The sequence below is a fragment of the Mobula birostris genome, chromosome 9, assembly GCF_030028105.1.
Source record: "Mobula birostris isolate sMobBir1 chromosome 9, sMobBir1.hap1, whole genome shotgun sequence".
In the NCBI taxonomy this organism is placed as follows: domain Eukaryota; kingdom Metazoa; phylum Chordata; class Chondrichthyes; order Myliobatiformes; family Myliobatidae; genus Mobula; species Mobula birostris.
Genome location: NC_092378.1, coordinates 152,608,173 through 152,622,228, shown reverse-complemented (window position 1 = coordinate 152,622,228; position 14,056 = coordinate 152,608,173). Strand labels below are relative to the sequence as shown.

General features: G+C 53.7%; 1 protein-coding gene across 1 annotated transcript in view; it reads left to right on the top strand.

The window, feature by feature from the left end:
• vwa3a (von Willebrand factor A domain containing 3A) overlaps nt 1-14,056 on the top strand; it is a 60,651-nt gene that overhangs the window by 27,352 nt on the left and 19,243 nt on the right. The window contains 7 exon segments of the mRNA XM_072267322.1: nt 833-994; nt 3,086-3,167; nt 4,292-4,381; nt 5,890-5,987; nt 10,335-10,418; nt 10,421-10,489; nt 11,987-12,090. Of these exon segments, the coding sequence (XP_072123423.1) occupies nt 833-994; nt 3,086-3,167; nt 4,292-4,381; nt 5,890-5,987; nt 10,335-10,418; nt 10,421-10,489; nt 11,987-12,090 (689 nt within the window).

Here is a 14,056-nt window from a genome sequence, read left to right as displayed (position 1 = left end):
TCTCCATGACTGCAGCCCCTCGTAGTCCATGGACAGGGCACACCATGTCTTCCCGGTCAGATAGTGTGAAGACCGTACGACATAGACCAGAATTAGGCCATTCAGCCCGTCAGGTGCTCCACCATATCATCATGGCTGAGTTACTATCCTTTGCAACCCCATTCTCCTTCTCCCCATAACCCCTGACACCCTGACTGATCAAGAACCTGTCGACCTCCCCTTACCTGGTGGGGGGGAGGGAGCAGGAATTGGATGGTGGAGAGGGGGGAGAATCTCTTCTTTATTTTCCTCCTGGCCATTCACAGGTCTGGGTGGTGGGTGGTTGAAGGCTGTATCCGAGTTGACTGCCTGACGCCCTTCCGGGGGTCACATCCGTGCCTCGGAGTTCTCGGATAACCACACAATGACTTGGGCTCCACAGCCACCTGCGGCAACGAGTTCCACAGATTCACCACTCTCTGGCTAACGAAATTCCTCCTCATCTCTGTTCTAAATGGGTGCCCCTCTATTCTGAGGCTGTGCCCTCTGGTCGTAGACTCCCCCACTGTAGGAGACATCCTCCCCACGTTCACTCTACTGAGGCTTTCAGTATTTGGTAGGGTTCAATAAGATTTCCCCTTGTTCTTCTAAACTGCAGCAAGTACAGGCCCAGAGCCATCCCGCGCTCCTCGTGTCATAAACCGTTCATTCCCGGGATCATTCCTGTGAAGGTCCTCGGAACTCTCTCCAATGGCAGCACATCCCTTCGTGGATGTGGAGCCACAAACTGCCCACAGTACTCCACATGCGTTCTGAAACGTGACTGCTGTGCTTTCTACCCCAACCCCTGCAGTGTGCCCTGCTGCTGCAGTCGCTATGCCAACGCTCGGGGAGGTCCTTTCCTGAAGACACGGTGGTCCCAGCCGAGGGTCTGCAGGAGGCGTTGAGGAAGGGCGATCGGCACCCTCCGAAGCTGCTGGCTCCAAAGCCCACAGCCCTGTCTCTGGCCAGGATGGTGAGACCCCCAGTACATCCAGTCATGAGATTGTAGCTATCAGCATTACACCAGCCACCGGAGAGCTGGCATCACCACAGACTCAATCAACCACACAGCTCCACGGTCTTAGAAGTGCAGAATAGGATGGTGTGGAGGGAACTTCACTCTGTGTCTGACCCCGGGAGTTTGTGATGGGACGGTCTGTGTCTGATGGGACGGTGTGGAGGGAGATTCACTCTGTGTCTGACCCTGGGAGTGTGTGATGGGACGGTGTGGAGGGAGATTCACTCTGTGTCTGACCCCGGGAGTGTGTGATGGGACAGTGTGGAGGGAGTTTCACTCTGTGTCTGACCCCGGGAGTGTGTGATGGGACAGTGTGGAGGGAGTTTCACTCTGTGACTGACCCCGGGAGTGTGTGATGGGACAGTGTGGAGGGAGGCTTCACTCTGTGTCTGACCCCGGGAGTGTGTGATGGGACGGTGTGGAGGGAGTTTCACTCTGTGTCTGACCCCGGGAGTGTGTGATGGGACGGTCTGTGTCTGATGGGACGGTGTGGAGGGAGATTCACTCTGTGTCTGACCCTGGGAGTGTGTGATGGGACGGTGTGGAGGGAGATTCACTCTGTGTCTGACCCCGGGAGTGTGTGATGGGACAGTGTGGAGGGAGTTTCACTCTGTGTCTGACCCCGGGAGTGTGTGATGGGACAGTGTGGAGGGAGTTTCACTCTGTGTCTGACCCCGGGAGTGTGTGATGGGACAGTGTGGAGGGAGTTTCACTCTGTGACTGACCCCGGGAGTGTGTGATGGGACAGTGTGGAGGGAGGCTTCACTCTGTGTCTGACCCCGGGAGTGTGTGATGGGACAGTGTGGAGGGAGTTTCACTCTGTGTCTGACCCCGGGAGTGTGTGATGGGACAGTGTGGAGGGAGTTTCACTCTGTGTCTGACCCCGGGAGTGTGTGATGGGACAGTGTGGAGGGAGTTTCACTCTGTGACTGACCCCGGGAGTGTGTGATGGGACAGTGTGGAGGGAGGCTTCACTCTGTGTCTGACCCCGGGAGTGTGTGATGGGACGGTGTGGAGGGAGTTTCACTCTGTGTCTGACCCCGGGAGTGTGTGATGGGACAGTGTGGAGGAAGCTTCACTCTGTGTCTGACCCCGGGAGCGTGTGATGGGCCGAGACCCTTCACCCGGCCTGGAAAGGAAGGGGGTAGAAGCCAACACAAGATGGGGGAGGGGTGTAGTACAAGTTGGCAGGTGATAGATGAGACCAGATGAGGGGGAAGGTGGGTGGGTGGGGGGGGGGAGGATGAAGTAAGAGGTTGGGAGGGGATGGTGGAAGATGAAAAGGGCTGAAGAAGATGGAATCTGATAGGAGAGGAGAGAGGGAGAAAGGGAAAGGGAAGGGGAACCAAAGGGAGGTGATGGGCAGGTGGGAAGGGCTGAGAGGGTGTTTCCAGTATTGGGAGTGTCTGGAACCAGAGGGCACAGCCTCAGTATTGGGTGTCCCTTTTGAACAGAGATGGGGAGGAATTTCTTCAGCCAAGGGTGGTGATTCTGTGGAATTCATTGCCACAGAGAGCTGTGGAGGCCAAGTCATTGGATATATTTAAAGTGAAGTTTTAACAGGTTCTTGATTAGTCAGGGTGTCAAAGATTATGGGGAGAAAGCAGGAGAATGGGGCTGAGAGGGAAAATAAATCAGCCATGATGGAATAGTGGAGTAGACTCGATGGGCCGAATGGCCTAATTCTGCCCCTGAGCCTAATGGAGGATGTTTACAGGAGATTGGTGGCAGTCGGTATATGAGTGATCTGTCAGGGAAAGGAGATCTGTGGGCAGTCGGTATATAAGTGATCTGCCAGAGAGGACAGGAACAAAGTCAACACTTGAAGATGTATTTGGACAGGAACACAGAGGGATTTGGGAAATCAGTGCTGGAGTGGGATTGGTATGGACAGGCCTGGTTGGCGTAGAGACAGCGGGACAAAGGGCCAGTTGGTGTCTGTTGTCTGAAGGACTGCTGAGTATCAGCAGGTCCTTGTGACTTTCTGAGAGGGAGGTGGAAGGGATGGAAGGCCAGAGCTAACGGGATCTCACTCTGCCTCTCCAGCAAGCGCGGGAGGACGGAGGAGAGGAGAGCCGGCTGGCACTGACCGGGCGTGCGAGCAGTGGGAAGGCTGCTGGCCCTCGAGGTGGGTGAGCGGAGTTCGACTCAGTTTCCTTCACCGTCTGCCCCTCGAAACCGCCAGGGAAGTGCACCACTGGTGTGAACAACCAACATGAACTAACGCTGTGCTGGGGGCAGCCCGCAAGCGTCACCTCACATTCTGGCACCAACACAGCGCGTCCATTAACACAACTCAAACCACAGGCAACAGCAACACCTCCCTGGAGCACAGGAGAAGGAGGGGAGACTGGATCGAGGGTACACAATTATGAGGGGTATAGATGAGTAAATGCAAGCAGGCTTTTTCCACTGAGGTTGGGTGAGATTGGATCTAGAGGTCATGGGTTAAGGGTGAAAGGGGAAGTGTTTAAGGGGATGCCTTCCCTCAGGGGGTTGAGAGTGGGGAACGAGCTGCCGGTGGATGTGGGTTTGATTGGGACATTTAAGAGAAGTTTGGATCAGTACATGGATGGGAGAGGTATGGAGGGCGATGGTCTGGGTGTGGGTCAATAGGATGAGAGAATAATAATTCAGCAGAAACAAAATGGGCCAAGTGGTCTGCGCTGCCATGTTCTGTGACTGTAAGCCACTTTCCCAGCCTCCCACTCCTCTCAGCCCGCACACACATAAACTGGCCAACACCCCTATGACCAGCTGCCTTGGAGCCTTGGAGCCTCCAGCACCTGGTTCCGGACTCAGCCTGAGGTGCGTCAGTGTTGGTTGTCGGTGAGGAGGTGTTATCACCAATCTGCACTGACTCTGGATTCCCGATGGGGAGGGCCAGGCTCCAGTTGCAGACGGAGGGTCAGTGGCCCAGCTTTTGGAGCTCGTTGATGTGTACTGAGGGTTTGGTGGTGCTGTAGGCTGAGCTGTAAGCAGTAATCAGCAGCCTGACGCAGGTATTGCTGTTGTCCAGATGGTCCAGGAGCGACTGGCGAGCCAGGGAGATTGCATCCACTGCGGACCTGTTGCGCTGGAAGGCAAATTGCAGTGGGTCCGTACGCGCAGCAGGAGGTAGGGGTGGCCGGAGGGCAGTGAGGACTGAGAGTTCCCCTTCTCGCCCGTTCTGGGGTTGGTGAGGTTGGGAACAGGGTCGTCTCCTCTCCTTGGGCTCAGCTAACGTCTGCAAAATGACGGTTCCTTCTCCAGCTCATCCCGGCACAAAACGACCGCGATCTTTCCTGGAAAGGCGGAAGGTTTCGAGGTCAGCATTTTACACCGATCAGGGGAGTAAAGTAGGTGAGTACGGCCATGAACATATAACACAGGGACAGGCACAGTGTGTCCATGCTGGCTGAGCTAGTCCAGTTGGCCCAGGTTTGTCCCATATCTCTCTAAACCTCTCCTATCCCTGTATAGATTGCTCACAAACTTTGCCCGTCTCAACCACTATTTCTGACAGCTCATTGCAAGTACTGGCTACCCTTTGTGAGAAGTTGTTCCGATGTCAAAAACGTAGAATACTGTTTCAAAGTACAGGCCATTCGGCCCACAATGTTGTGCTGACTCTTTAACCTACTCCAAGATCAATCTAACCCTTCCCTCCCACATAGCCCTCCATTTTTCTATCATTTATGTGCCTATCTAAGAGTTTTGTTATGTTAAGAACTTACCTCTGACATCCCCCCTATACTTTGCAACATTCAGCTGAAAACCACAGCCCCTCGTATAAGCCGTTTCCTCACTGGGGAAAAGTCTCTATCCACTCGATCTCTGACCCTTATCATCTTGTACAGACCGGTTGAGTCACCTCTCCACATTCTGTGTGGGTTTGTTGACTTGTGTACATCAAACCGCAGGGTTACAGGGATGGGGTGGGGCGAGAGTCAGGACTCATTACGTGACTGTGATCTTGTGTGTGACTGTCGGTAATGTGTTTTTACACCCTGACCCCGTAGTAACACCGTCTCATCTGGCTGTATTCATCTATGCTTAAATGACAATTACAGTTGAATTGAATTAAATCTCTCACCTCAGACGTTAGACCTATGCCATTTTGTTATTAGCAAAACGCCTGTGCTCTCGTCCTGTCCTTGCCCCTTATGGTCTTCTATACCTCTATCGGGCCAGCCCCCCGACCCAGGGAATAAAGTACCCATTGGTGCGACCCCTGCTTGTGACACAGGCCCTCAAGCCCAAGCAACAGAAGAACAGGCCCTTCGGCCTGTGCTGTCTGTGCTGAGCGTGATGCCAATCAAACTAACCCCATCTGCCTTTACACGACTCTGGGGGCAGCCCGCAAGAGTCACTACGAGTCCCATGCCAGCAACCATGCCCACAACTCACTAACCCTAACCCACACATCTTTGGACTGTGGGAGGAAACAGGAGCACCTGGAGGAAACCCTCGTGGTCACGGGGAGACAAACTCCTGTCAGGTGGCGAGGGAATTGAACCCTGCTTGTTGGTGCGGGAATGTGTTGCCCTAACTGTCACACTCCTGTTTCACCCTGTCATTTCTAGCCGAGTTAGTCTTCGATTTTCTCCACAATTGTGCGAGTATTCTGGAAACTTCCACCCTTTAGGGGGCCAGGAGACGGGCTGGACGGTGGTGAAGTGGTGGGGTGCCACTGAGCAAGGATGGGTTCTGAGCCGTTCGTGTCGAGAGACACACGAGAGACTGGAACCTGGGGCAGCACACGAAAAACTGCAGACACTCACCGGGTCGGGCGGCAGCCATGGGGGCGAAATAGACGACGTTTTGGGTCATGACCTTTCACCTGGCCTGTCTCCGTCTCTGTTGAGAAGGTGCCGTGTACCAGACCCGCCCCAGGACAAGAAGTGCACGGACAGTCATACCCTGTGTCTCCCTGCCGAGCGAAGAGGAGATCTGCTCGACTGTAGCGGTAAGGAGTATCTGACCCTCGCAACCGGATCTGCTTCCGGCATCCATTGTCCATATGCTTTTGTCAGAAATGTGAACACGTCCCTGCTGACTGTAATTCTCACCGGGACACCGTCACCACCGACTGTAACCTCACCGGGACACCGTCACCACTGACTGTAACCTCTCCAGGACAACCTCCCCGCCGACTGTAACCTCTCCAGGACACCCTCCTCGCCAATTGTAACCTCACCGGGACACCCTCCCCGCCAACTGTAACCTCACTGGGACACCGTCACCACTGACTGTAATCTCACCAGGACACTGTCACCACTGACTGTAATCTCACCGGGACACCCTCCCCACCGACTGTAATCTCACCAGGACACCGTCACCACTGACTGTAATCTCACCGGGACACCCTCCCCACCGACTGTAATCTCACCAGGACACCGTCACCACTGACTGTAATCTCACCGGTTCAACCTTCCTACTGACTGTAATCTCACTGGGACACCCTCCCCGCTGACTGTAACCTCACCGGGACACCCTCCCCTCCGACTGTAACCTCACTGGGACACCCTCCTTGCCGACTGTAACCTCACCGGGACACTGTCCACACTGACTGTAACCTCACTGGGACACTGTCACCACTGACTGTAACCTCACCAGGACACCCTCCCCACCGACTGTAACCTCAGCAGGACACACTCCCTGCCGACTGTAACATACAGCACAGTATTCTTCCCACAATGCTCTGCCAACCTTTAAAGTTTTCAAAACTCAAACTAATGCTTCCCTCTGACGTTGTCTTCCATTTTTGTAATTGGAAAGAATAGGGATTTGCCTTTTTATGCGTCTGTTAAATGTCCCTAACATACCTGCTTGTACCACCACCCCAAGCAGGACATTCAACACACCCACCACTCTCTGTGTAAAAAACCTACCTGTGACGTCCCCCCGATCACCTTAAAATGATGCCCCCTCATTTTAGCCATCCCTGCCCTGGGAAAAGGCTCTGGCTCCACTCGATCTGTGGATCTTATCATCATGTACACCTCTCATCCTCCTTTCCTATGTCTCTCCCCCCCCCCCGGACATTCTCCTGTCCCCCCTGGACATTCTCTGTCTCTCCCCCCCCCCCGGACATTCTCTTCCCCCCCCCCCCGGACATTCTCTGTCTCTCCCCCCCCCCGGACATTCTCTCTCCCCCCCCCCCGGACACTCTCCCCCCCCGGACATTCTCTCCCCCCCCCCCACTTGACATTCTCTCCCCCCCCCCGGACACTCTCCCCCCCCGGACATTCTCTCCCCTCCCCCGGACATTCTCCTGTTCCCCCCGGACATTCTCTCTCCCCCCCCCACCGGACATTCTCTCCCCCCCCACCAGACATTCTCTCCTCCCCCCGGACACTCTTCCCCCCCCCCCGGACTTTCTCTCCCCCCCCCCAGACATTCTCTCCCCCCGGACATTCTCTCTCTCCCCCTCGGATATTCTCTCTCTCCCCTCCCACCAGGCAAAAAATATGAAAACCTGTATTTATGTACCTCAGACTCGAGGGCAGCTTCTATCCGCTGTTAAGAGACAATTCAACGATCCCCTCATACAATACAATGGACTCTTGATCTCACAATCTACCTTGTTGTGACCTCGCACCTTGCTGTCTGTCTGCACTGCACTCTCTCTGTCACTGCGACGCTCTATTCTGCATTCTGTTACTGCTTTACTTTGTTCTACCTCAAGGCACAGTGTAATGATCTGATCTGTGTGAACTGTTTGCAGACCAAGTTAGTCACTGTACCTCGGTACGTGGAACAATAAACCAATTTACTGCTGGCTTGTTACTGTTATATATCCCAAGGTACAGTGACAGGACGCCTGCCGTCCTGTGGGTGACAGGCCGCCCGCTGTTCCACGGGTGACAGGACGCCTGCTGTCCCATGGGTGACAGCTGCCCACTGTTCCGTGGGTGACAGGACGCTCCCTAACACCATTCCTAGACGCGTCTGAACAGTCCTTTGGCCGTGCAGTTGCTGACAGACAGCCCCCCATCCCGTCAGTACATTGATCCCGTGTTTATAACTCACGTTCTTAGTACACTGTAAGTTTTGTTTGCACATTGGTTGTTTGTCGGTCTTTATTTTTGTATAGTTTTTCACAAATTCTATTCCATTTCTTTATTTTCCTATAAATGTCTGCAAGGTAATGAATCTCAGGGTAGATTACGGTGACAGATACGCACTCTGATAATAAATTTTACTCTGTCCTTGTGGAGGATTGGGACAATTTGCCTGAACTTCAAATGACTTTGACGTTTGAGCAAATTATTCCAGCCCTCCATGAACTGAGAGATTTTGTGCTGACAGTGACCCTGCCCTGACCCTAATCAGCACCTCTTTTTCAGAGATTACAGGGTCAGACTGTTACAATGCTTTACATTTCCACCCCACACACTGCTTACACTTCAAACTAGGACATGATCATCACAATCCAGAACTCATTCAGCCCTCTGTGGCCCCCACCGGCCACAGAAATACCCACCGGCCACAGAAATACCCACCGGTCACAGAAATACCCACCAGCCACAGAAATACTCACTGTACCCAGAAATACCCACTGTACCCAGAAATACCCACCGGTCACAGAAATACCCACCGGTCACAGAGATACCCACCGGTCACAGAGATACCCACCGGCCACAGAAATACCCACCGGTCACAGAAATACCCACTGTACCCAGAAATACCCACCGGTCACAGAAAAACCCACCAGTCACAGAAATACCCACTGTACCCAGAAATACCCACCGGTCACAGAAATACCCACTGTACCCAGAAATACCCACCGGTCACAGAAATACCCACTGTACCCAGAAATACCCACCGGTCACAGAAATACCCACTGGTCACAGAAATACCCACTGTACCCAGAAATACCCACCGGTCACAGAAATACCCATTGTACCTGGAAATACCCACCGGTCACAGAAATACCCACCGGTCACAGGAATACCCACCGGTCACAGAAATACCCACTGGCCACAGAAATACCCACTGTACCCAGAAATACCCACCGGTCACAGAAATACCCACTGTACCCAGAAATACCCACCAGTCACAGAAATACCCACTGTACCCGGAAATACCCACCGGTCACAGAAAAACCCACCAGTCACAAAAATACCCACCGGTCACAGAAATACCCACTGTACCCGGAAATACCCACCAGTCACAGAAATACCCACTGTACCCGGAAATACCCACCGGTCACAGAAAAACCCACCAGTCACAGAAATACCCACCGGTCACAGAAATACCCACCGGTCACAGAAAAACCCACCGGCCACAGAAATACCCACTGTACCCAGAAATACCCACCGGTCACAGAAATACCCACTGTACCCAGAAATACCCACCGGTCACAGAAATACCCACTGTACCCGGAAATACCCACTGGTCACAGAAATACCACTGGTCACAGAAATAGCCACTGTACCCGGAAATACCCACCGGTCACAGAAATACCCACCAGTCACAGAAATACCCACTGTACCCAGAAATACCCACCGATCACAGAAATACCCACTGTACCCAGAAATACCCACTGTACCCAGAAATACCCACCGGTCACAGAAATACCACCGGTCACAGAAATACCCACTGTACCCAGAAATACCCACCGGTCACAGAAATACCCACTGTACCCAGAAATACCCACCGGTCACAAATACCCCACCGGCCACAGAAATACCCACCGGTCACAGAAATACCCACCAGTCACAGAAATACCCACCGGTCACAGAAATACCCACTGTACCCAGAAATACCCACCGGTCACAAATACCCACCGGCCACAGAAATACCCACCGGTCACAGAAATACCCACCAGTCACAGAAATACCCACCGGTCACAGAAATACCCACTGTACCAGGAAATACCCACTGTACCCAGAAATACCCAGCGGTCACAGAAATACCCACCAGTCCCAGAAAATACCCACTGTACCCAGAAATACCCACCGGTCACAGAAATACCCACTGTACTCAGAAATACCCACCGGTCACAGAAATACCCACCAGTCACAGAAATACCCACCAGTCCTGGAAATACCCACTGTACCCAGAAATACCCACCGGTCACAGAAATACCCACCAGTCACAGAAATACCCACGGTCACAGAAATACCCACTGTACCCGGAAATACCCACCGGTCACAGAAATACCCACCAGTCACAGAAATACCCACCGGTCACAGAAATACACACCGTACCCCTGGGTACTGGATGCTGCTTCTCCGGGGAGGTAGGGTCAGGCTGTGGTCCTGGAGCGATCTGTACTCTGACAGAAACTCTGTCCTCTCCTCGGCAGTGGTTACGGAGGCTGGGCCTGAGGAAGCTGGGACTGGACCTGCACAGGCTCCTGTCTGGGCCAGACTGCAGCCACCGGAAGAAGGCTTGGTGAGGAGCTTGAACAAGAGGGGTCTCGGCAGGTACTGCGCCGGCTTCCCCACAGTGCAGATCAATGTAAGTGCGGCCGTGATGTCCCTCTGGTGGCGAGGAGTGGTAGTGGGGGGGCCCGAGACCAGTGATCTCAAACCTTGCCCAGTGTTGCCAAAACCTTGTCGCGCGGTGTGGGATCTTGCTGTGTGCTTGCTAGGCGGCATGGCAGCGTAGAGGTTAAGCACAGTGCCAGCGATCCGTGTTCAATTCCCGCTGCTCCTGTAAGGAGATTGTGTGTTCTCCCCTCCAGCTCTGACTGACACATACACCAGGAATGTGTCGCTTTGTGGAGGAGATAACGATTTAAGATGAGTTTAATTTGTTACCTGTACATCGCAGCACACGGTGAAATGCGTGGTTTATGTCAATGACCAACACCATCCGAGCATTTCCTGGGGCAGCCCGCAAGCACAGCCACACTTCAGATGCCAAAATAGTGTGCCCACAACTTACTAACCCTAAGTCGTAGGTTTTTGGGATGTGGGAGGAAACCAGAGTACCTGGAGGAAACCACGTGGTCACAGGGAGAACGTACAAGCTCCTCACAGACGTCAGCGGGTATTAAGTCACCGGCACCGTGAGGCGTTACACTAACTACCATGCTCCCTATGCAGTCTGCTCTTGCCTGGCTGTAGTGATTACGGTTCGGGAACTGGATGGTTGAAGGGAAATAGCTGTTCCTGAAGCTGGGGGTCTGGGACTTCAGGCTCCTGGCCAATGGTAGCTGCAGGAGGGTGTGTGGCGTGGATGGTGGGAATTTTTGGATATTGCCCTTCCTGTAGACACTACCGATGGTGGGGGAGCAATGTGCCTGTGATGTATAAGATAGGACCACGAGATATAGGAGCAAAATTAGGCCATTTGGCCTATCGAGTCTGCTCCACCATTTCATCATGGCTGATCCATTTTTCTTCTCAGCCCCAATCTCCTGCCTTCTCCCTGTATCCCTTCATGCCCTGACCAATCTATCAACCTCTGCCTTAAATGTACCCAACAATTTGACCTTTCACAGCTGTCTGTGGCAACGAATTCACAGATTTGCCACTCTCTGCTAAAGAAATTCCTCCTCATCTCCGTTCTAAATGGATCTCCCCTGTGTTCTAAGGCGTATGTCCTCTGGCCTTAGACTCTCCCACCATAGGAAACATCTTCTCCACCTCCACTCTTCCAATGACCCTTCACCATTCAATAGGTTTTCAGTGAGATTCCACCCCCTCTCTCCCCATTCTTCTGAATTCCAGTGAGTACAGGCCGAGAGCCATCAAATGCTCCTCATATGACGAGCCGTTTAAATCATTTCCGTGACCCTCCTTTGAACCGTCTCCAATGCTGGCACGTCCGTTCTGGGATAAGGGGCCCAAACCTGCTAGACCTGCTCCAGGCGATGGACTGAGTCCCTGCTCCCTGCAGCTTCGCCCGGTTGCTGCTGACTTGTACAGGACGGTGATGCAGACAGCGTGGGGTGGAGAGCCCTTGGGGGCCGGTGTTCAGGGGGGTCACGTCGCTGTGTCTGTGTTACAGGGAGAGCACAGGCACCTGTACCTACAGGCACAAGAGCTGGACTGTTACATCGAGCGGGTGGAGGAGGTCCTTCGCCGGTACCTTGGCCGGCTGCAGTGGCTGCTGTCAGGTACAGAACCCGTCTCCCTGTCGACGGGCCCCACAGCGACACGCCGCGCAATTCGCTGACACGTACCGAGACACGGTGAAAAAGCTTTGTGCGTTATCCGCAGAGGACTGAATGAAGGAGAGGAGCGCACAAGATGATGGAGGAACTCAGCAGCTTTTCTGACTCCTGCCCCCTTCCTTTTCAGTCCCGAGGAAGGGCCTCAGCCCGAAATGTCAGCCGTTCATTCCCCTCCATGGATGCTGCCTGACCTGAGTTCCTCCAGCGTTTGTGTGTGTTACCACAGAGTGAAGGGTCGCAGATACAGGGGGAGTGTGATGCAGGTGGACAATGAGGCACACAGGCCACCATGAGGTAGATTTACCTTTATCACCTAAGAGGTTTGGTAGTCTCACAGCAGCAGGTAGAAGCTGCCCTCCAGTCTGGTGGAGCAGAGAACAGTACAGGCCCTTTGGCCCATAATTTTGTCCCGACCATTTAACCTACTCCAAGATCCGTCTAACCCTTCTCTCCCACACAGCCCTCCATTTCCCTATCACCCATGTGCCTTGCTAACAGAATCTTAGCTATCCCGAATGTATCTGCCTCTACAAACACCCCTGGCAGGAGAACCACCCACCCAGCACTCCGTGGGGAAAAAACTACCCCTGACATCCCCCTTAAACTTTCTGCCAATCACCTTAAAATACGTCCTCTCTGTACTTCTCCACCGTGTGTCCGCTCTCTCTATGCCTTTTATCATCTTGTACACCTCCCTCAAGGACTCCTCTCATCCTGAGCTCATACAACCTTTCCTCGTGAGTGCTTTTGGGCTTTTGTGTCTTCTGCCCAATGGTTGAGGGGAGGTGAGAGAATGTCCAGCTGGGTGGGGTCTTTGATTCTGCTGGCTGCTTTACTGAGGCGGCAAGAGGTGTAGGCAGAGCCCATGGAGGAGAGGCTGGCTTCTGCGATGCGCTGAGCTGTGTCCAATACTCTCTGCAGTTTCTAGTGGTCACAGCCCAGGGCAGTGTCTGGAGCAAGCTGTAATGCATCCAGACGGGGTGCTTTAGTGTGCACCGATTGAAACTGGTGAGGGTCGACGGGACACGACCAGATTTCTGTAGCCTCCTGAGGAAGTAGAGATGCGGGTGAGCTGTCTTGGCCCTGATGTCACCACCACTGGTGATGTCTTCACACCTCGGAGCCTGAAACTCTCCGCTCTTCTGGACTGAGCGCCATTGATGGGCTCCGCCCAGCCTCCCTGAAGGGTGACGGGTGAGGTGGGAGGAGGGTCAGGATCTGCCAGAGGGCTTCCCCTCCCTCCGGAGGGACGTATTGAAAAGATGCACGCACTCCCACCCAAACAGAAGGGTTAATGTCTAGGGCCCTGAACCAGGCGTAGCCTTTGGTCACGCCTGCGTGAGGTGTGTGCCGGGAGGGAGATCGACGGGGAGCGACGAGTGAACAAGGGAATCATAGAGAGAGAGCAGCACCTACGGAAAGTGGACAGAGAGGGGAGCGAAAGGTGTGCAGGGATGGGACACCATCAGAGATGGTGGACAGAATGGAAAGTGATGTGTAGGGCGGTCGGTAAGGACAAGTTAAGATAACCGTTGACATTTTGGGCTGAGACCCTCATCAAGTGGGAGGGTGGGATGAGGTGACAGGTTGGGAAGTGAAGTGTGGAAAAGAATAAAGGGCTGGAGAAGAGGGAATCTGATAGAGAGGAGAGTGGACCATGGGAGAGAGAAAATGGGAGAGGCCACCGGGGGAGGTGATGGGCAGGCAAAGAGAAGAGAAGGGGTGAGCGGGGAACCAGAATGGGGAATGGAAAAAGAGATGGGTCTCACCTATCACCTACCAGCTTGTACTCGTGTCCCTCCACCCACCTTCCTTCTCTGGCCCCCTTCTCCCTTCCTTTCCAGTCCTGATAAACGTCGACTGTTTATACCTCTCCATTGACGCTGCCGGACTTGCTGAGTTCC